The 23,052-nt window shown below is 34.4% G+C and overlaps 1 protein-coding gene across 4 annotated transcripts in view; it reads right to left on the reverse strand.

The window, feature by feature from the left end:
* Positions 1 to 336: 336 nt before the first annotated feature.
* The window catches only part of MRPL1 (mitochondrial ribosomal protein L1), a 56,189-nt gene continuing 33,473 nt past the window's right edge, over positions 337 to 23,052 (reverse strand). For all 4 annotated transcript variants that reach the window (XM_004681193.2, XM_012723999.1, XM_012723997.1 and 1 more), the window contains 3 exons: positions 21,631 to 21,737; positions 1,977 to 2,058; positions 337 to 637 (listed from right to left, as the gene is read on the reverse strand). In XM_004681193.2, coding sequence (XP_004681250.1) covers positions 501 to 637; positions 1,977 to 2,058; positions 21,631 to 21,737 — 326 coding nt within the window. In that variant the 3' untranslated portion in view covers positions 337 to 500. The remainder of the gene's footprint in view (positions 638 to 1,976; positions 2,059 to 21,630; positions 21,738 to 23,052) is intronic.

A 23,052-nucleotide genomic window follows, 5' to 3' on the forward strand; every position in this document is an offset into this window, starting at 1 on the left:
ACTTTAACCCACTGTGCCACCAGTGAGGTCCCCATCCACCCTGTTTTTAATGGCTCAATTATTTTCTATATTCATGCCATCAAAAATGAAATTCAACATTTTCCATAAATTCTTCTTTACACTAGTCACATTCTCTATTATTATTCATATAATTTTAGAATATGACATATTTGTGACATAGTTCATGACTGCCTCTCTGTCTTATGGATATTGGGGGCACTATTTTTCCCTCAGATAGTAGGACTCTCAAGGGAAAATTATAAGCGAGAAATTGCTGCTACAATTGCCAGCATGTAGAAACTGAATTTTTAAAACAAAACTACCAGAAACTAGAAGGCAGCGTCAGACATAAAGAAAATTTTATTTTCTTATGTTTGAAAATATTGTAAGATTTTCCTGTGTTAAAACTCACTTTCAAATAGAATCAAAAAAGTAAAATACCAAATGCAGAAACTAGTTTTATAATTTTCTCTGTTGCTTCTTAATTACTAAGAATAACTTCACAATGCAGCACTGTTAGGCAGCTCTTCTTTGTCATTTCCTTTAGTTTCTGCTGCTTTAGGCAACAACGGTTCCATCTTGAGTAACAAACCTTCACTTGTTGAACTTCGAAGGAAAGCCCGTATCACGAAGGGTCCTAGAAACAAAGACAGAACCAACTTTCATTGGATACCAAAGGAACAAATACAAGCATATAACATCAAGGCTTACGGAACTCATTGTATTTTCACTTGAGAAGGACTGGTTTACTGAACTAATATTTTGAACTATAAAAGGAAGATCATTTCTAGAGTAGAAGACAAACTAGCTGTACCTAGAATATTAGAGATATATCTTTAAAACTGTACATATTCACCAAAAGTTCACTTTTCTCTTCCACAAGGTAATCACCTAGAATTTATTTTATTGCAAATGCAACAGTGAAGTGAGCAGGTGGTGATATTGCTATTTGATGGCAATATTATAAATATTGACTTAAAAGAGTACAGCTGCTACCTCTGTGTTACCAAATATTTAGAAAATTCTCTAAACATTAAAAAGATTTCTGTAAGAAAACATTAAGGGATTTAATTTTAAATGACAGAAAGAAGGTAACTCCATAGCTTTAGAGACTTACTTCCATCTGACTACTTATGCTACAGTCTCGGAGGCTCCTTTAGTGAAATCAAAATTCTCTGTGGAATATAAGAATCCACACACGAACCAATGAGGTGCATATTTGCACGTGTTTAACTCCCGAAGAAGGTGAAAATAGTTTAAGATTATATTTTAATTATGCACTTGTTTATAAAGCAAAAGCTGACAAGTTCCTGTAATGGTGAGCCTATACATGAATTGTCAAGTGAGTGTAATGGACCCCTGCCTGTCTTTAACTAGCTGTGAGTGAAATTTATCTGTGGAAAGAATGTGAATGGCATGCAATACAGTGATAAGGTTACTGGAGAGAGCTCTAGCCTACTACACAATTTCCACATTTCAACCACATTTCATTATACTCTGTGAAACATCCTGCTTATAATCAGATGTGATTCTTGTGACACGATGATTAACAACTTTGTTTCTTTTCTACAATAAATAGGATTAAGAAAGCCAACTGCTAGTGTCAGTGCTAGTAAATGATCTGATTTCAAAATATCATTTCATAAAAATGATTTTTAGCTTTTAGTTACCACTACTGTAAGTTAAAAGGGTATGGATTACAGCTTTTTGTCAAACTTTATTTCATTTAATGGTGAAATAATGTGAGAATTTACAAAGGTTTCAGAATATATTCTTTATTAACATGAAAGTGGTCTCTTTGAACAACTACAACTTGTTAATATGGTCATTAAGAAGCATTTGGGGAAATCCAATTTTATTTAATCCTTAGGAATGTGATTGCTGCTGTAGCTGGAAGCTAATTTGATTTCTTAATATTTTACATTTTTAAATCATCACAGGGTCATTAAGGAAATCTGGTCCAGAAAACCACTTACCCAAATTCAGTGGTCTATGTCTACAAACGTCATTAATAACTGCCTGCATATTGGCAGCTATCTGGTCACTTGACATATTCAGCTGAAAGAAAAGATATTTGTTATGTGCAAGTGAGAAGATAATGCAATTTTGGGTAGCTATATAATTATTTATTCTAGACAGTGTTTTTCAAATATTCAACTAATAATAAATTATCTACTAAGAGACTCTACAGTGAAAGAAAAAACTTCCATAGTTGTTTTAGAATGCTACCTTCACATGTCTTTGCATGTCAAGACTTAATTGCCTTTTAAAACATATTATAGCAACATGTTCTGAAGTTGTTCCACTTCAGATTCCTTAAATAGTAAGTATCTTCACCAAAGCATATCCTAGGGCAGAAGACACCATCCTTCTCCTACCTGTCCACTCAAGGAAGTAGTGATATTTTCTTTTAAAGTTATTTGTTGATCTTTTTTTAGAGGAAACTTTAGAAAATGTCTGGGAATTAAAGCCTTTATGAGTTCAAAATAAAGTGACTTGAAAATAAAATGTTATGTTCAGACAACATATCTCATGCAGACAGCCTTAGGATGCTGTGCTAATACTCTGTGCAATAACAATTACACTCTTTAGTAAAAACTACTGTAAGTAAATATATACTAAATGAGAACAAGGTGGATCACATGACCATGAGGTAGTTATAAGTAGGTCCAGGGTTGTAAACTCAAATATCACAGTGGCCACAGCAGGTGACATACATGAGTGAAGGGGTCCTGGTTTGCATATAGATGCAAACAGCACAGGGTGTGCGGAGGTCCTCGGGGCTCACAGACTTTAGGCTCACACTGTGTGGGGCAGAGTTGTCAGAATTCTTCACTTGTCAAGTACATAGGTTTCTATGTGATAATCCAGTTTAAATGCTTATTTAATAAGATAAAACCAAACCATGATTTGGGCCCAACAAAGTAAGTCTGGGGCCAAACTCAGTCTACAAGTGCCTGTTTGCAACTCTAGATTTCAGGCTGTTTCACTGAAAACAGTAATAAATGAATTTGAAACTGACATAGTCATATGATTCTGTATTGCAAACACATTTAAATATAAAGTTAAAAGATATGAGAATATATCCTGTCAGCAGTAAGAAGCTATTTGATATTTCCAAGAATAACAGTCTATCCGATCTATGTTTTAGGAAAGAATTCTTAAGAAGGGGAGGAAAACAGAAATTGGAAAACTTTCTCTGTAAATGGTCAGCTATTTAATATTTTGGTATTTGCAAGCCAAATGGCCCCTGTTGCAAGTAGACAATTCTGAGGTTGTTTCATTAGCGTAGCCATAGGCAATATAAACATGAAGGAGTAGTCTATGTTCTACTAAATTTTCCTTACAAAAGCAGGTGCTGGGCAAGAGTTCCAATAATTTGGAACTCTTGGTGTGGAAGGATGTTTGAGGAAGTCAGTAGGCTAAAATAACCACTAACTTTTGCTAAAGCAGAAAAGAACCTTTTTGTTTTGTTAACAGGTGCTTCGTTGGGTGCTGATACTTTTGTTATCCTACTGTGAATCTACTATGCAGATGATCCAAAAAATGTTTTTATCAGTTAAGAATTATGCTGGGCCCTCCCTGGTGGCGCAGCGGGTTAAAGCGCAGCAGGTTAAAGCGCAGCACTGAGAAACTAAAGCCACTTCCGCATGAGTTAGATTCCCGCCTGCCCTGGAGGTGACCACATGGTGTGGCAGACCTCCCCTGACCTGCCCGCTGCTCCCCTCAGCAGTGTATTTCATAGATCTGCCTGTTCTGCTCCCCACTCTGTCTCTGGTGAAGCCTCTCATCACCCCTGAGCCTCTGGCCTGTACCCCAGTTCTGTATGCACAAATAAATAAATCTAAAAAAAAAAAAGAATTATGCTGGCATTTAAAACAGCAGTAGGAAAAATGTTAACATTTGAAACAAAATATTGTATGCAGTTCTTCTGGAAGTTTCTTTAGGACTGATGATCCTTAGGGCCTATATCTGAATGCAAAAAAAAAACAGTCAGGACTTTATATTAAAAAAAAAAATGCCGATAATAAGGCATTCAAAAAGGCCAAATTATAATCAACACACATTCTACAAAGAAGCAAGTGAAGGGCGGAGGCAAGGGTCCAAGAGGCTCCTGTGTAGAGAGGAGGGGAAACTGACTGCTTGTGGGTTATAAAGAGCATTGAAACAGTAAAAACTGGCCAAAGAAGCAGCAACAACGAAAGTAGGGACGATGAATCTGGGTGCTGAAGTAAAGGCACTAGCTTTTCTCCCCTAATCCCTTCATTAGGCCTGTACATCAGAGAAGTTAGGCCTGGAAAAAAGAACCTGGCAATGATATCTTAGAAGTGAATCAATTACACAGAACTCTAAGCTCCAGAGTGGGAAAAGGTATACCTGAAAACTTAGGAAGCCCTCTCCCCACAGTAGAGCACATATCATTAAGAGCCTGGTTCCAAATTGAACAAGGGAGATCTTTTGATAGGAGATTAGAGCCTCAAATTGTATCAGACTGCATTTTCATCACTGACAGTCACTGTAATTGAGAGTGACACAACATGCCTCTGTCTATCAGTGAAGAAATCAAACAGGTGGCACAGCTGGAATTAGAGAACAGAGAAAATGACCCAATGCTTGACTCCACTAAAGTCAGAGTTGTCCATAAAGAGTTAAACTTATGCAGACCATGTTTTGCACATATAACCTATGTGAACTTATGTTCATGGGAATGATACTTATAATTATGAGATAAATGAGAAACAATGTAAATGACCAGCAAAAGCAATTAAGTTGAATAAATTATGATACATCTATGTGACATTATGATACAGCTATTAAAATGCTACTTTGTAGGAATTTTAATGACTTGGGAAGATATTCAAGACACACTATTTAAGGAAATAAGAATGCAAAGCACAATATATAATGTGACAGCAATAAACTGTCACAAACTTATATAAACAGGAATATAAACATAAGACTAACAAGGACAGAATTCTACACTTTAATTTCTTCACTACATAATTTCATTATCTATGACACAGCACACTGTGGAACAGCAAAATGTTGCAATGAAAGGAAAGTTAATCATAAACTGGAAGGAACTGAGCAAAGAAAGAAGGGAAGCAGCAGTGAGACAGGAGCCGATAGGCTGCCGCCTTTAATCCAGCTACTGTTTGTATTTCACTGATTTAAGTAACAGTCGCCGCTTGCCAAGTTTTAAACTTACAGATCTAGTTGCTTCATACAGCTTCAACTTTCATACTATACAATCCAACCTGTTGAACTGAACTCCAACATTCACTCTTCCTGTTCTAACATGTTCACTAATGCAAGATTTTACTGTTTACATTTCCTTGCTCTGAACTTTATTTTTGTTACCATATATTTTAGCTTTTATCAACTGCCAGGTTGACAATATTCTTGCCACAGAACAATTAACTATTACACAAGTAAAACACAGACATATACGCCTATGAATGGACCATGTCTACAACTTTTAAAAGAAGGGGAGAAAACACATCAAAGACACTAACTTTATATTAAGTATGTCAAAGCTATAAGTATATTTGAAACCTAGACAAGAAACACTAGTTAAATCAGGTCTTGGCATGATTTGGCATAAATATAAATCTGATGTGTCCTACCCTTCTGCTTTTGTTTTTCAGAAAAAGGCTTAAGTTTGCATTATGAACCACTATTATTTATAAATCCTCAAAATCAGGATATTTTCATAATTATAATTTCTGGCCATAGCTTTTTTTCCTTATAGAATATTAAAACCCCACATCAAAGCTAGGTTATATATATTTTAAGAGATATACTTCAAAATTTTGAAAACTTTTAGAGAAGTGTTTAGAACTCTTTCTCACCATATTTTTATGTCAATATTAATAAATAACAGGGGTAATAATAAGTTTTTAAACTAAAACAGAACAGGTGCCAATCATATCTTAAAGTATATGGTTTCTTTAGACTGCTTTAGTCTCTTTTATTAACTTGATTTATAGTAATTCAGAGGAAAGCTGCTTTTGATATAAGAAAGTAAGTAATAATAGGGTTCTACTGGCTCACAGGAAGAATCATGTTTTACAATAAACTGACTGATGGAATCAATAGTAATTCAGACACTGCCAAATATATGTAAAAAGCTTTGTGATATAATGAGTGAATAGTGTAAATAAGAAAACATTTAAACTATTTTATAGAGAATAATCATTTAATGCATAATACATTTTTAATGTAAACAACTGATTTGTTAATTATACAGCATTATTAATTCAGGCAGCACGGATGAAACTATATATTTTTTTAACTAAATACTCTATATAATCAAAATTAAGTTGTACATCTGTGGAAAAGCAATGTTGTTATATACTATCCATTAATTATTTGTGCTAATTTTCTCATAAATTTAATTATATTCTTCATGCATTTGAACATGCAGGTATAGGTGAATAAACAAGGAGAGTGGACGGGTTGAAAAGAAGAAAGGAAAAGGAAGAAGAAAAATTGAAAGAGCTATTAAAATGGGGGAAAGAAAGAGAAAGGAGAAATGAAGAGAGGAAAGGGGAACCTGAAAACAACTACCAATAACAAGCTACAGATTGATAACAATTAGTTTCAAATTATATCAAATAATTATCATTCAAGGACCAGAAATAAATACTGTCTCTTCAGGCAGAAGAGAAATCACCGTGCATGTTGAAAAGGATGGGGAAATAGTAAAAGCTGCCCAAAAGTTTTACCTTTATTTTTACTCTTGAACGAAGCATTACCTAATCTCCTGCCTAGAGAGTGAGTTCTGGCTGCTAGCATTCTGGAAATCAAACAAGAGGGAAGAAGGGAGAGTAGAGTTTCTTAGCATACAGAGCATATAAATTCACTACTCTCCGTTTTCAATTTCCTCAACCACTGACCCCCCCCAGTTTCGAGGCCCTTGTTTTAATTTTTCCAGCCTTCTGCCAGGGTTGGAAAGGCCACTTACCCAGTGTCAAGAAATATTTAACAAACCCTTAGTGGGTTTTAACTAACCTATTTCCAAGATTTCTTGCACCATCCCCAAACACACTTCCAATACCCCATTTCAAAAGCTCTAGAATCATATCCTGAGCCTCTTAAAGATTTTTAAATTTAGAGAGTTCACCAAGGAAACTAGCCTCCTTCACATATTCACAACCAAGTTACACCTAAAAAAAGCTAATCTCTGAAAGAAAAACAGATGAGAGCTGTCATGTACTGTAACAGCTGTGCCTGGATACAGCTCACCTCCTGTCTTTGAAGAAAGGTTCAAAACCAATGAGGGGATATTTGGTGGTAAGGACAGGGAAAGATGACATCAGAGGTGGCTTCCTGTTTTGCTCCCAGGAGGATAATCTAAAGTAGTTCAGATGGGCACTGGACTCAAGAGGAATCCCACAACTTAGGGTAAAGGGACAGTTTTTAAACCAAAACAGAACAGGTGCCAATCATATCTTAAAGTATATGATGTCAACTGGTTTAAACCCATGCTTCTGTGCTAGGGCATTATGGGAAGGCAGAGCTGCTTACTATGTATTTAACTGGGAAGAGATGTGCGAAAGTGCTGTGGTGAGCAATGTGCACAAGGTCCCCAGTAAAGTAGACAAAGCGGCACCTTCTCCCACTTGGCTTTTGACTAGAGCTGATACAGGGGAGCTGCACTTGAAAGCACAAGTTGCATAGGAAGCCTGGCCATAGACTGCGAAGACATGAGTCTGATCCCCAGAGAAAAGGTCTATCACTAGTACCACAAGTATGTGCTGTCCTGGCAAGCCACTTTCACTAGCAATCAATTCCTCCTGTCCCTTTTCCAACACAAGAAGGGGGAGCAAGAGATTTGCTGTCCCCGAAACCCTGCACCATCCATCTTACAAGTGGAAGCTCTGCATCCTTAACACATCTGAACATACGCAAACCCAGAGCACTAATAAAGGGGAGACAGAATACAACACACAGCACCTTGGGTACAGAAAAGCTGTATTTTCTTTCTGAAGAAAATTCAGAAAACACATTAATGTCCTTTAATAGAAATGGAAGCTTTAATTAAGAAAATAATGGAGATTCAGAACGTAAATAGTCAATATAGGAAATAAAAAAAAATTTCAGGAGAAAGTTATGGAAGTTGAATACACCAAGTGAAAGATAAAGTCAGTAACTGAGAAGATAGTAATGCACAAAGAATCCTGGTAGAAGAGATAGAGGAATTAGAAGGAAAAACAGTAAGAAATACTTTGAGAACTATCTGACATTATGAGGAAAGACAATATAAGAATGGGTATTCCGGACGGGAAAGAGAAAGAAAAGGAAATATTAAAAAATAATAAAGGAAGACTTCTCAAATGTTGAGAATATATACAAGTTCATGAAGGTAAAAGAACACCTGTTTACCTAAAGGTTATGGAAACCTACAGTAAGGCACATAATAGTGAAAATTCCAGAAGTTCAAGATAAGAGAGACTACTGAAGTTTCCTAAGGGAAACTTATCTTCTCTTGAAGATAAACTATGAAGAAACCTTTATCAGGCTTATATCTGACTTTTCTTAGGAAACACCATGACCAAAAAAGAATGGAATGATGTGATCAAAATATTTAAAAGGTAAAGGTTGCAAGCATAAAATATTCTGCCAGTTCTTCCTCAGATATGAGAAAGAAAAAAAAGGCCTTCTCAGTGAAGGATTTTGAAAAACACTAGACCTCACTGCCAAGACATGTTGACTGGAGTGATCATATCTAAATTGTAGAAAAGAACGTTCACAAGAACTGAACAAGGAAATAGTTACAGCTAGAAAATTAAGCACAGAAGAGTACTTGCAAATCTTCATATATCAAAATCACTCTGATATAAATGAACTAAACTCAATAACCAAAAGGCACAGGGTAGCCAACTGGATCACAAAACAAAATACAACTTGCTGTCTCCAGGAAATGCACCTGAACTCCAAAGATAAAAACAGGCAAAGGGCTGGGGAAAAATCCTAGAAGCAAATGAGAATTCCCCAAAATACAAGGAGAGCCATACTTATATCTGATAAAATATATTTCCAGGTAAATATCAAAAAGAACAGAAACAAGTATTGGTGAGGATGAGGAGAAAAAAAAAAAAACTCTCCTACACAGTTGGTGGGAATAACTTTTTCAGCCAGTATGGAAAGTAGTAGAGTGGGTTCCTCAAAATATTAAAAATGGATCTATCATATGATCCAGCAATTCTACTCCTAAATATCTACCAAAGAATTCAAAAACACTGATTTGAAGGGATATATGCACACTTGTGTTCATTTTAGCACTAGTTAGCATGCCCAAGCTACTGAAACAATCTAAGTACTTTAAAACATAAGTAAATCAGGAATACATGGTACATATACAGAATGGAATACTATTCGGCTATTGATGAAAGATAAAATTTTCCCACTAGTGACAACATGGATAGAACTAGGTTACTCTAGAAATAACTACAAAACTCAGCTTACAAAAGCTGAGATCAGGGAGGGAGTACAGTAAACTACAATGGGTGTTTTTCTGGGGGGAGTGTTGTGGTAACAACACCTGCAGGGGGAGATCCTGTACCATTAAATCATATACAGTGTTGTAAGCCAATGTTACTGCAATTACAAAAAAATTAATGACAAGAAAAATGTTCACAAGCCATTAAAGAAATGTAAGTTCAGACCACAGTGAGATAGAACCCTATTCCTATTAAAACATCTAAGAGAAAATACTGACAATAGCAAATGCTGGCAAGGATATGCAGCAAATCAATTTCTTGTACCTTGTTTGTGCAAATGTAAATGGTGGTCATGGTTTGGCAGTTTATCAAATTAAATATGCAACTATCATACTGGTTTCCAATCACACTCCTTGGCATATCACAGAGAAGTGGAAATTTACATGTACACAAAAACATTTATTTTTTTCAAAGATTTATTTATGTATGGATAAAGAACTGGGGTATAGGCCAGAGGTGCAGGACTGAGGATTCACCACAAAAAGAATGGGGTGAAATACACTGCTGAGGGGAGCAACAGGCAAGAGTGGAGAGGTCTTGCTGCGCCACGTGGGTTAGCTCCCTGGCCGGGGATCGAACCCATGCTTCAGGGGCTGGGAATAGCTTGATAGTGTTGAGACTTAACCCCTTGCATTAAGAGGGAGCCTTTACACAAAAACCTGTATGTGAATGTTTACAGCAACTTCACTTGTTATAACCAAAACTGGGGAACAATCAAAATGTCCCTCAAAAGATGAATAGTTTATTAAACTGGGCATGTACCATCCTATGGAATATTAGTTAGCAATAACAGGGATTACAAACTGAGACACACAACAACTTAGATGGATTTGAAAATCCATGTGAAAAATGCCAATCTTAAAAGGTTTAAAAATAGAAATGGGATCACTTTGTCTTCAAACACAAATACAAATTCAAAATAGATATAAATTTTCCATTAAATTAAAAAAATTCAAAATAAAAACCATGAAGAAAGACCTACAGATATTGAGGGCATTTACAAGTTAAAACTCTAAGTATAAAGGAATGGTACTAAAATTGGGTGATTTTCTGATATTTATAATAATCATTATTCACAGAGGAAAAAAAAAGAACATTCGCCATGTAAAAGGTTATTAATTAATTCTTCAAGTATTGTTTACCAGGAGTTTTATTGAGGTACAGATATAACACTGAAAATGATATACCAGGTCTCCATCCTCAGAGAGTTAACAGTCCAGTAGGGGACAGAAAGTATGACAAACGCATATTTAATAATGGTAAATCTTATGAAAAAATAAAGACTATCAGAGAGATAAGAGCAATGAGGATTACTGTTTGAGAAGGGGCTTCAAGGAGGGTTTCTCTGGAAGTGTGACATTTGAATAGAGACCTGAATGAAGCAAAAAGGCAAGATGGGGGGAATATCTAGGGAAAGTGGCATTAGTCATTCCATACTGACTCACTAAAGAATGTTCATGAATCCCATATGAAAAACAACCAAAATAAATGCTTATATGCATAAGGATACATAACATTCAATACACGACTTCAGAAGATTCACAGACTCTAAGTCTACTGAAAACCATGTTAGGGTTTCCTGAAGTTAAAAGCCTCTGCACAAAAGCCTTTTCCATATAAAATAAAATTATGGAAGAATTGCTCCTTCCAAGAAAGTCTCTTGGGTTAAGTTATTTTTATTTATGAATTTTTTGAGATGAGAAAGAGATAATTCCCATGTAATATAGGCTGTTACAGCACACAGGATAAGATAGAAAGCTATGCAATGCATAATCCTGACACTAAATCAGATAAAAATTATACAAACAAATCCCCAACCACACACATACACCACTGACTCACAATACCAATGAACATAGATGCAAAACCTGACTAAATGTAAAGGCACTTTAAAAATTCTTATATAATAGTATTTCTTCAAGCTTTACACCTCTGGCTACAAATGAAATCAGATGAGTCTGCAACCAACATGAGAGAAAGAACAGGAAAAGAAGAATTCTGTGTGTATTACATATAATAAGATTAAATGCATTTTCAAATCAGTGGTAAGAACGGGAGTTTTAAAAATCAAGTCAGACCATGTAACTCCTGTGCGCAAATCCTGCCAAAGTCCATTTTGATGCAAAGATAATATTCTAGTATGACCTTGTTACCTCCTGTTTTCCTCTCTGCTCCAACCTTAGGAGCTCGTCCGCAAACATGCCAGATATGCAGTTCAGGGCCTCTTACATTTCCTGTTCCCTATTCTTGTAACGCTCTTTTGCCAACTTTCTTTGGATAAGTGAAGCTAATATGAAATACTGTATCTTTACTTCCAACCTCCTAACTTTATATTTCTTTCTTCCTTAATACTCTTTCCTCCTCCCTTATACTTTTATTTGAAGTACACATCTTTTTTTAAACTCATTTAAGTAATATTCTATCTCTGGTATTTTACGTATTTGTCTGCACATAGGTCTATGGCAGGAAGATAGAGATTACTATCTGGTTGACAGACAAACCCCCTGTCATAAACATAGAACAGTGTCAGCACATGCTAGGTATTCAATACTGACTGGACTGAAGAATATTCATGAATCCGTATGAAAAACACAACCAAAAAAAGTTTATATGCTTATATATACATAATATTCTGCAAATGATTTCAGAGATTCACAGAATCTTGAAGTCCACTGAAAGCCATGTAAGGGTTTTCTGAAGTTAAAAGCCTCTGCACAAAAGGTTTTTCCATATAAAATAATAGCAAGTCAAAACTATTATATACAACTATTCAGGAATACACTATCAGTAAGACAGATGATTCTATGTTCTCCTTTATCAAAACAGTTCTCCCAACATTTGTGTATTTAACCATTGTCTCAAAACTTTTTGACATGTATTTTTAAAAAATATTTTAGCCTTTTCTAACACATAGAAAAAATAACTCTTGTTCCCACTAACAACTCAAGTCCTTTTCTTTCTCAAAGTCTTTGTACTTGCTGTCTTGTTCTAAGAATAGTTTTCTTCCAGATAGCTATAACTTACTCCATTACTTCAGTCTATTTAAATGTAATCTTCTCTGATCAACCTATCAAAAGTAGTCACACATACCTCATCATCACTACGATCATTACCAAATTACATAGTATTTATTTATTACATAAATTATCTATATTCCCTACTAGAAAGTAAGCTGTATGAGAATAAGAACATTTGTTTTAATTCACAACTTTTTTCTCACAGTTGAAAACAGCTTTTGTCACTCAACTGGTATTCATGAAGTGTTTATTAGGTGCATTTTGTGATACAAACAGCAGGAAGAATGACAGTGCATTACAAGAGATGCCAGCCCACAAAGAACCTACTTTTCCCAGATTTGATGTAATATGCTGAATTAGTCAAGGAATGAATAAGGGAATGAACACAAAATAACTTGGGAGGGAGAAAGCCTGTGTTTCAAACACAATGTATGTGTTACTTAGCAGACTTAATATGTTTAGCATGAGAATTATGGTGACTCAGAAAAAAAAACTTCCAAGTGATACCGTAACAAGCTGCCTGTATACTCTCTGCTCAGCATTCTTTTCTTTTTTGGGAAAGAGTTTAAGTAGAGGTAAGGACTTAAAAAATAATCGATTTTTATAATTTTTATTTTTTTGGCTTAAGTGCTCTGAGGACAATTTCTATGAAAAAAAGTTGGAAGGGGAAGAATCAAGATTCCTGTGCTATAAGATAAAACATCAAGATTTTTTTAGAAGATATAACAAAAGTTTTTTTAAAAAGCTTTATACCTATATGGACCTGAAAAAATTACTTTGAAGTGAAAAATTAAAATAGAAAAAGTTTATTGGAAATGTAGCAGGTTCTCACTAAACATTCTTTTGAAGGCCAAATACCTTCTGTAGAGTGTAGAAAGTGCTACCAAGTTGCTGTGTTGACTAAGAAACACTTATTTAAAGGGGCTTAAAATATAAAAAATGATCTGAAATTAAAGACTACATAGTATACAGCATCCTTTAAAAAAAAAAAAAAGCCCGGCCCTCCCTGGTGGCGCAGCGGGTTAAAGCACAGCACTGAGAATCTAAAGCCGCTTCCACAAGAGTTCGATTCCCACCTGCCATGGAGGTGACCACATGGCGTGGCAGACCTCTCCTGACCCACCCCCTGCTCCCCTCAGCAGTGTACTTCGTCGATCTGCCTGTTCTGCTCCCCACTCTGTCTCTGGTGAATCCTCTCACCCTCCGCGTCTCTGGCCTGTACCCCAGTTCTGTATGCACAAATAAATCTTTAAAAAAAAAAAAAAAGCCCAGCGTACATCATAATATAAATCTGTTTTTATCTGCAAATTTTGTCTAATTATATTAATCCCAAAAGATTGATCAATTAGAACTGATTTGAAAACTACAGTAAGTACCTTCTATGTATGTGATATTCTATTTATCTGGACTTAGGCATCAAAGTTAGCTAGCTGCTACTTTAAAACATATACAGAAATCCGAGTTTCATTTTACAGGCTCTATTAGGAATATCTACCTATCTATCTATCTATCTACCTATCTATCTATCCACACGTGTATATACACACATGCATGCACACACATAACATGCATATGTATATAAATACATACCAAGTACACACATGTATGTGTATATGTATGTGCACACATATAGTATATATACTTATATAACACTCTCTCTTAGCCATATAATTTATTATGGTATTAAATAATGAGAATAATGAGAAGTTACACCAAATAACCACACACTAAATTTCTCTTTGAACTACAGTTCATATCCTTTCTTAGACAAAAGCTTCCTAATACAAGTCTTGATGTACCATATATTATACTCCTAGTAATTTTTTTTCCTAGTAAAATTGTATACCTCAATCTCCACAATTCTCAGCAAATGAAACCTACTAAACTATTGAAATTTTAGTTTTTGAAATATATAGGACAATCAACATTAAAAAGTGAGAAAACGGCCCTCCCTGGTGGCGCAGTGGGTTAAAGCACAGCACTGAGACTCTAAAGCCACTTCCGCATGAGTTCAATTCCCGTCTGCTCCGGAGGTGACCACATGGCGTGGCAGACCTCTCCTGACCCGCCCGCTGCTCCCCTCAGCAGTGTACTTCGTTGATCTGCCTGTTCTGTTCCCCACTCTATCTGTGGTGAAGCCTCTCACCGCCCCTGAGCCTCTGACCTGTACCCCAGTTCTGTATGCACAAATAAATAAATCTTAAAAAAAAAAGTGAGAAAACATTTTTGTTTTTGACAGATATAAAGACAGTAAATTGTAAAGACTAGTTAAGAAAGGACAAGCTAAGAAAACAAATCATCAATGCAACTGACCTAAATTAATTTAGAAGTGTTTTGGAAAAGTGGGCTGGAGGCCAGGTATCTTAATCATACAAGGGATCTATCACTGAGAAAAAGTCAAGCATGTTCTAAGCACCTCATAGCTAACATAAACTAAATCTGTAGTGTGTTACAAAATACTAGCTGGTACCTCTTGAAAATTATTTCAAAGTTTATATTCTGGCAAGTTTATACTATAATACTGGACATAGTTTAATTTTATTATGTAATCTCAAATATGCATCTGGGTAACATTAATTCTGACTCTTATTTTGCAAAATTCAAGGATTACATTTTCAACTTTCAATATAATGCAAAAAGGATTGTTTGAAAAGTTTAGTGTAAATCATGTTTTCATAAAATAAAACATTATTTGGAATAAGTACTAACTGATCTTTTAGTAATTTCTAACTGCTCTTTAATTGTCAATAGTTTTTAGTCATACATTTGCACATGCACTAATTTAAGGATTATTTATGAGGTGACTATTTAAAGTATAATTTATTATTTAAAAAAACATTTATTTATTTATGCATACAGAGCTGGGGTACAGGCCATAGGTGCAGGGGTAGTGAGAGGCCTCACCAGAGACAGAGTGGGGGGCAGAATAGGCCGACTGATGAAGTACACTGCTGAGGGGAGCAGCTGGTGGGTCTGGAGAGGTTTGCCACGTCGTGTGGGTCTCCTCCCTGGCTGAGAACTGAACTCATGCTAAAATGGCTTTAGCTTTGTAGTGCTATGCTTTAACATACCTTGATACCAGGGAGGGCCCTAAAGTATAATTTATAATGGCAAAAATATTGCACACAAACTAAGCATGATAGATCTCTTTTCATCTTTAAAGACATACATAGCATATTAAGTGGAAAAGAACAGTACAGAATAGTTTATGTAGCATAATATGCACATAAATAATTTTGTAAGGTTATTTATGTTTTGTGCCTTAATATTTTGGGAAGGACAAAATAAACTATTAATATAAATTCCATGAAAAAACTTTGCAGAGACTTAGTATTTCCTTACACATTTTTGTAATCAAGTACACATACTAATTTGAAAATAAAGTATCAAGCGTTAATTGAGCAACAGATGAACTATTGTTCTCTACATTTTAAACTAGGATACATTCTTTAAAATTATTTAATTTTTAATGGCTATTTAGAATATACAAGGGTCAGGTACATATTATGTTGTCTCAACTTCATTTTTTGTGAGTCTCAGGTTTTAGTTCTACTTCATGGAAAGACTCAGAACTAAAAAAGCCAAACAAAACAAAAAGTCAGGGGACATTTGAAATGTGCTTTTTCCTCCCCTGTAAACCGTTAGTTTCAGTTTTATGCTTTAACACCTTTGCCTTAACTCTTATCATTTAACTTACTTTTATCCCAACCAACTTATTCTTTATGACAAGAGAAAATAAATGGTGATTACATGATAGCAATATAACTGACTAGAAGATTAAAAAATTATAATAATAAACTTTTCTCTCTGCATGTTGTTCAAAATATAATTTGAATGACCTTTTCACTGATATGAACATTTGATCTGAGGGCATGTAAATCTAACTAGCTTCATGAATATGTAAATTATCAATACTAATGGCAGAAAAGACTAAAAAATTAAAATATACTTGCTGACAACTGCTAAATAATGAATGGCTATGAGAGCATTAGTACAGTTCTGATGTAAAAAGGCATTAAATGGCTGAGTTCTAATACCCAAGATGCTAATACTCCAAGTTAGATAACTAAGAGATCATTCAACTGTTCTGTTTATCACTTTCATACAGAAGGAAAACCAACTTAAACTACTTTGTCAGGTTCATACTACATCAATATTAGGACTGGATCTTGAAGAAATTGCAGTGTAGATGCCACAAAATCATACCGATGGACCTCAAGGTGATTTAACTTGGCAAACAAATATAAAATGAAGGCATTTTGTTCTCTCAGAACATATCTTTGTAGATTCAGGGTCAGCAAGGTTTTTCTCTAGAGAGCCCAGCAGTAAATATTTTAGCCTTTGAAGACAACATATAATCTTTGTAGAAAATTATTTGTTTTCCTTTCTTTTAAAAACCCTTTAAAACTGCAAAGATTGCTCTTAGCTTATAAGCTATGCAAACACAAACTGGATTTAACCTGTAGACTGTAGTTTGTTGTCCCCAGCTTCTGGATACTCTCCTCTCATCCAAAGTGAAAATAGCCCCTGTCAGGCATACATGATGTTGGCAGCATAAGTGTTCATTCATCTGTACACTTTTTCTAAATTCAATTCTTTCATCATACAAACAAGACAAAGTAAAACACCCCTATAGTATTACTAGCTGTATAAGAATAACATCACATAAGGAAATTGCAAAATTTTAAGGAAGATCTATATAGTAATTTAAAATCTGTCAACAAAACAAGTTACCTTTGATCATTATAGTAAATAAAATATATGGAATAGTTATATGCTATTAGATTTTTAAAGATTCTTGTTACTTTCTAAATAACTTTTTGATATACACTTGACATGTTATACATGTTAAGTCACACTTACATATATTATTCATAATTTTCTATTGTACAAAACAGTAATTTTTTTATTAAGTTTATGAAGTTGTGCCTCTATCACCACAAATCAGTTTTAAAACATTTCATCACCCTAATATGGTCTCTAATGCATTTATTGCTAATATCTATTTCCACATCAAGCAATCACAATGTTTTCTCTTTATAATTTTGCCTTTTCAGGATATTGCATATCAGTGGTATCACATAGGATGTGGTTTCTATATTTCTTTCACCTGGCATAATGTTTTTAGAGGTTCATCCAGAGAGGCATACAGCCAAGGCTTGGTCCTTTTTGTTGCTAAGTAGTATTCTACAAGATATGCTGCATATGTTTAAAGTGTCAATTTATTAAGTTTTGATATACATATCAACCTTGAAACCATCACCAGTCAAGATAACATGTCAAATATCCTCCTTTGCAATACTGCTTTACCACCCCTCCTCACCTATTCTTGTTCCCAAGGTAACTACTGGTCTGCTTTCTGTTGCTATGTTACTTCGTATTTACCTTAACTCTATGTTAATAGAATTATCCAGTATGCATTCCTTTTCTCTGGCTTGTTTCACTTAGCACAATTATTTTAAATTCATGTATGTTAAAACATGTATCAATAGTTTCCTTTTTATTATTCAAAGAATACTGTATAGAACTACTCCTGTACTGGTTGTTGAAAAGATTATCATACGCCATTAAAAATGCCTTTAACATTTGAGTCTTCTTTTTGGACCCAATTGTATTGATCACTTCATCTCTTTTGTCATCAACACTACGCTCTCTTAATTGCTAAAATTTTATAGATCTTTAAATCAGGCAAACTTCCAACTTTTCACTTTGTCAAAGTTGCCTTGGGTGTTCCAAATTCTTTGTATTTTCATGATTTTAAATATTAGCCTGTCAATTTCTACAAAAAAGTTACATGGAAGTTTGATTACAAATGGATTAAAGTCTATAGACCACTTTGGGGAAAAATGACATTTTAATTTGAATTTAGTTATCTATAAAGATGGTACATCTCATCATTTACTTAGATCTTGCTTAATTTCTCTCAACTATGTTTTGAGGTTTTCAATGTGTTCTTCCCAATCTTTCACAACTTTTGTCAGAATTATCCCTACATATTTCATATTTTGATATTATTGTAAGTACCATTATTTCATCTTAATTTCTAATGTTTCTGCTGTTGTATAGAAGCAAAGTTTGTTTCTTGCAACCTTATTTTAAATTACTTCTTTGTTCTAGTAGTCGGATCATGTTATCTGTGAATGACAGTTTTACTTCTACCATTATAATGTGGATGCCTCTTTTAGTGGCCTAATAGCACTGCATAGAATCCTTAGATCAATAATGAATAGAAGTTGCCAAAGTAGATATCCTTGTCTAGGAGATAAACACTCTTTGACTACTAAGTATAATTTCAGTTGCTATTTTTCCTTACTTTTATCACACTGAAGACAATGACTTGTATGTATGACATGTTTGTGCATACTTCTTAATCAGGAATAAATGTTTGACTCTGTAAATGGCTTCCTCTTATCTACCAAGTTAATCACATGGATTTTTATTTATTTTTTTTTTTTAAAGATTTTATTTATTTATTCATACAGAACTGGGGTACAGGCCAGAGATGCGGAGGGTGAGAGGATTCACCAGAGACAGAGCCGGGAGCAGAACAGGCAGATCTACGAAATACACTGCTGAGGGGAGCAGCGGGCGGGTCAGGGGAGGTCTGCCTCGCCATGTGGTCGCCTCCGGGGCAGGCGGGGATCAAACTCATGCTGGAGTGGCTTTAGTTTCTTAGTGCAGTGCTTTAACCCGCTGCGCCACCAGGGAGGGCCGGATTTTTATTTTTAATATGCTAGTATGGTGAATTAAAATGATTGTTGAATGATAAACTAACCTTCCATTCCTAGGATCAACTCCATGTGGTCGTGCTATCCTTTTACTACACTGTTAAACTTTATTTTGCTAAAATTTAATTTATAATTCTGACATCTACAGTCATAAATAATAATTTCTTGTTTGGTCCTGGTATTATGGCAATACTGATTGTTTTAGGCAGAGGGTAAATCAGTTCCTATTATTTGATCTTAGCCAGCTGTTGAAGTTCATGTCATTAGCTCATGTACTACTTCCTAGCCAAGAAAGTATGTATGATTATTAACCTCATTTGACATAGAGAGAAGATACCAAATGGGAGAAACCTGGGGCTCAGAAAGCAAGGTGGTCCAGTTCCAAATAGGATTTGAATTTATGTTGTGAATCTAAAACTTACTCTCAATCTGCTACTACACTATATTATCATATTTACATGGTATTCAAAAAAATATTCTCTTTAAACACACTGATTAATATCTTACTCATTAAAAAAATAATTATATAGCACATAGCAATGAAAATGAGCAACCTATAACTAAATGGAATTACATTTATGAATCCCACAGGCATATATTGAATAAAAGAAGTCAAGCACAGAATGGTAGCTAATTCTAATTCCACTTATATGAAGTTCTGGAATAGACAAAACTTACCTATCATAATTGTACTTAGATCAGTAGTTCTTAGGGGTAGAGAGTACTAACTAAAAGGAGCAAAGGGGATTTTCCAGGTTGCTGGTATTGTTTTATATTTTGATGTGGATATGTATCATTAAGTTGGACATTTACGATTTATACAAGTTACTATTTGTATGCTAAACTTCAATACAGAAGTCATGAGGAACAAAAGAATTGTATCTCTAAAAGACACAGGTAGTCTAATCTGGAGCACATATGTCTTAATCACAATAGTATTCATTGAAAAGAATAAATGAGAAGCTATGGTTTCTTATATTCCAAACCAGGATCTATATAAACTATGATCTTCTAAATATAGTAAAAACAATTCTTAAGACAATTATTTTTTAAATCCAGCTAAGAGTCTCATTCTATTCTTTAGTCCCCCAAAGTCAAGCCAAACAGTAACAATAGCTGTTATCATTTAAAACTTCCAAACCACACTGTAAAACAGGTATTGCTATAAATTTTAAAAATGAGGATATGTGAGACACAACATCAAGAAGCTTCTTTAAAGTCCCCTCTACGTAGCACAAGTATTCATGACCAATTGTTTATTGCTCCAAAATAATCTCTGAAAATCTGTAATGGGCTTTTTTATTACATTACAATTTTGTCATCCCTAACAAGAAGCACTATCAAGGGTCATTTGGGAACAAAGGAATTCCAATATTAAACTCCAGTAGAGCTCAATGACCAGGGACTGGAGCCAAATTCCAATGAGGGTGTCCTAACTCCTGCCTGTATTATACTTGCTCTGTCACCTTTCAGAAATTTAACTAAGAGCCCCCCCCCTTTTTTTTAATTTCTGATCTACAGTGGGCACAAATGAATGAGCTTGGACTATTGGCTATTGGGTATAAAGCAGAATTCCTCTTAAGAGTACATCATAGAAAAAAAACAGTTATTCAAATAAATCTAGTCATAAGGCAAGATGGTATGGGTTAAAGAGCATAGAGTCTTGAGGACTGTCAACTTTCAAACACCAACTTTAAATTATACTAGCTGTAAGACTTGAACAAATTACCTTCTTCAGTTTTCATGCCTTCATCTATAGAAAGGACATGAAAATCTGACCTCAGGCTACATAGGCACTTTAGAGATTCTCTAATATAATAATAGCAAATAACTAAATATTTAAAAACACCAGTCATAAATTTGACACATCTATATTAATGTCCAGAATATGGTTTTAGAAATGAATTTCCAGCATCTTCTGTAAACAGACAATTTGTTAAAAATAAAATTTGAGGTAATCAGGCACAATTTATAAAATTAAAGCAAATTCTTCAACACCATTAAAATAGTATTAAACACCTACTGTGAGTTGAGCTTTATGCAATGTTCTTTAGAGGACATAAAGATCTAGATCATAGACTCAATAAGCTTAAACTATTAAGCTAATATTATTATTAAGCAAAGATAATTAGCATAGAATAGATCACCAACTAAAGCAAAATACAAGTAAATGTCAGTGAGTGGCATATCGCACTGGAGGGAAGGAATTCTTAAGCACCTTAAAATTATGAGTTCAATCTAGAGAACAAACAAATTATGTGCATATTTAGTGCCGTTACTAACACTAGTAACAGTAAAAGACTGTATATTATCAATTATTAAAGACATATGTAAGCAAAAATGAAAGAGGTTTATTTAATAACCTCCACTGTAACTTACTGTTGCTACTATGGTCTTGAGAAAGTTCTCCTTTTCTTCATCTACCTTAATTTCATGTCCAGTTTTAAATAATTCAAGCATTTTGGGAATGTCACGGCCAATAGAATCTGGTTAGAAAAATTAAAAATCTTAAGTTATCATTATGTCTAAACAAATAGTACAAATTACTCATTAAGAGAAACATTCATCCCATGTTAAAATATAGCAAATAAATTGTGGTAGATGGACTATATGATGGGCCCAATTTAGATGCTCATGTCCCTGGATTTGGATAAGATCAGCAACTTGCTTCTAACGAAGAGACTAGATGATTTTGTATACATGATTACATCATCTAAAAGTAATACCTGTGATAAGAAATTCTCCCTATTGGCTTTGCTAAAGCAAGCTGCAAAGTTGTGAGCTGCCATATGACAAGGCCACAGGGTAGCAAACTGAGGCCTTCAGTTCAGCAGCCTTCAAGGAACTGAATTCTGCCAAAAAGCTCAATCAAGTTTCAGATGAGACCACAGCCCCAATCAAAACCTGACTAGAGTTTAAGACCCTAAATGTAGAGAACCCAGCTCAACTGTATGTAAATAAACAGACTTCTGGTTATATCACTAAATTTGTGTTATTACCACTGTGACATATATATGTGCAATGATGATGCCTATCATACCATAGATACAGCAATGACAAATTAACACCTATAAAATAATCTATGATCAAATTTAAAAGAAGACACTTGAAATTTTTATAAATTTTTGACTACTTATGTATAAAATTCACTTAACTTAAGAAAAGGAACTAGAAAAGTCACAGGATTTAGCTGTAGAAATAATTATTACAGTGAATGATGCAGTCTGTAGGCAGCTCATAAATGCACAAATGGCATTAGAATTTGGCATGAAAAAAGTTATGAATTGATATTTAATGCTTTCAATTCTAGTGTTTCTTTACCCTCAATTTGGGTGGAAAAAAATGCAACTGAATATGAAAAAAAGAAATATTGAATAAAGATAAAAATTACAAATTACAAAAAGATCACACAGGAGAATCCAAACATAAACTATGCCTTCCTAATATCTAATCATTAATATTGAACTTAAATTTAATAAATAAAAACACACTTAGTATTCCATGATACCATAATTTACTTTGAAAAATTTTCAGTTTTGTGTGTAGAAAACATCAGTTATTCAAAGTAAAAAATAAAGAGTGTTACTAAAGACACATCATGCCCACTGTGTCAGTAATTCTTCCCACAATGTGAAGGCATACGGTAAGGCACAGTATACCATCCACAAAAAAGATTCAAAGCACTACCTGACAAGTTATTCATAAGTTAGGAGCATTTTAGCTTAATTTGACAGCAGTTACCCATAAATCCAACTGGAAGAAAAGAGGTAAGGATGGAATAACTGCTGAAAAATAGTTAGG

Source organism: Condylura cristata, unplaced genomic scaffold (genome assembly GCF_000260355.1).
Source record: "Condylura cristata isolate star-nosed mole 26May11 unplaced genomic scaffold, ConCri1.0 scaffold00012, whole genome shotgun sequence".
Classification (NCBI taxonomy): domain Eukaryota; kingdom Metazoa; phylum Chordata; class Mammalia; order Eulipotyphla; family Talpidae; genus Condylura; species Condylura cristata.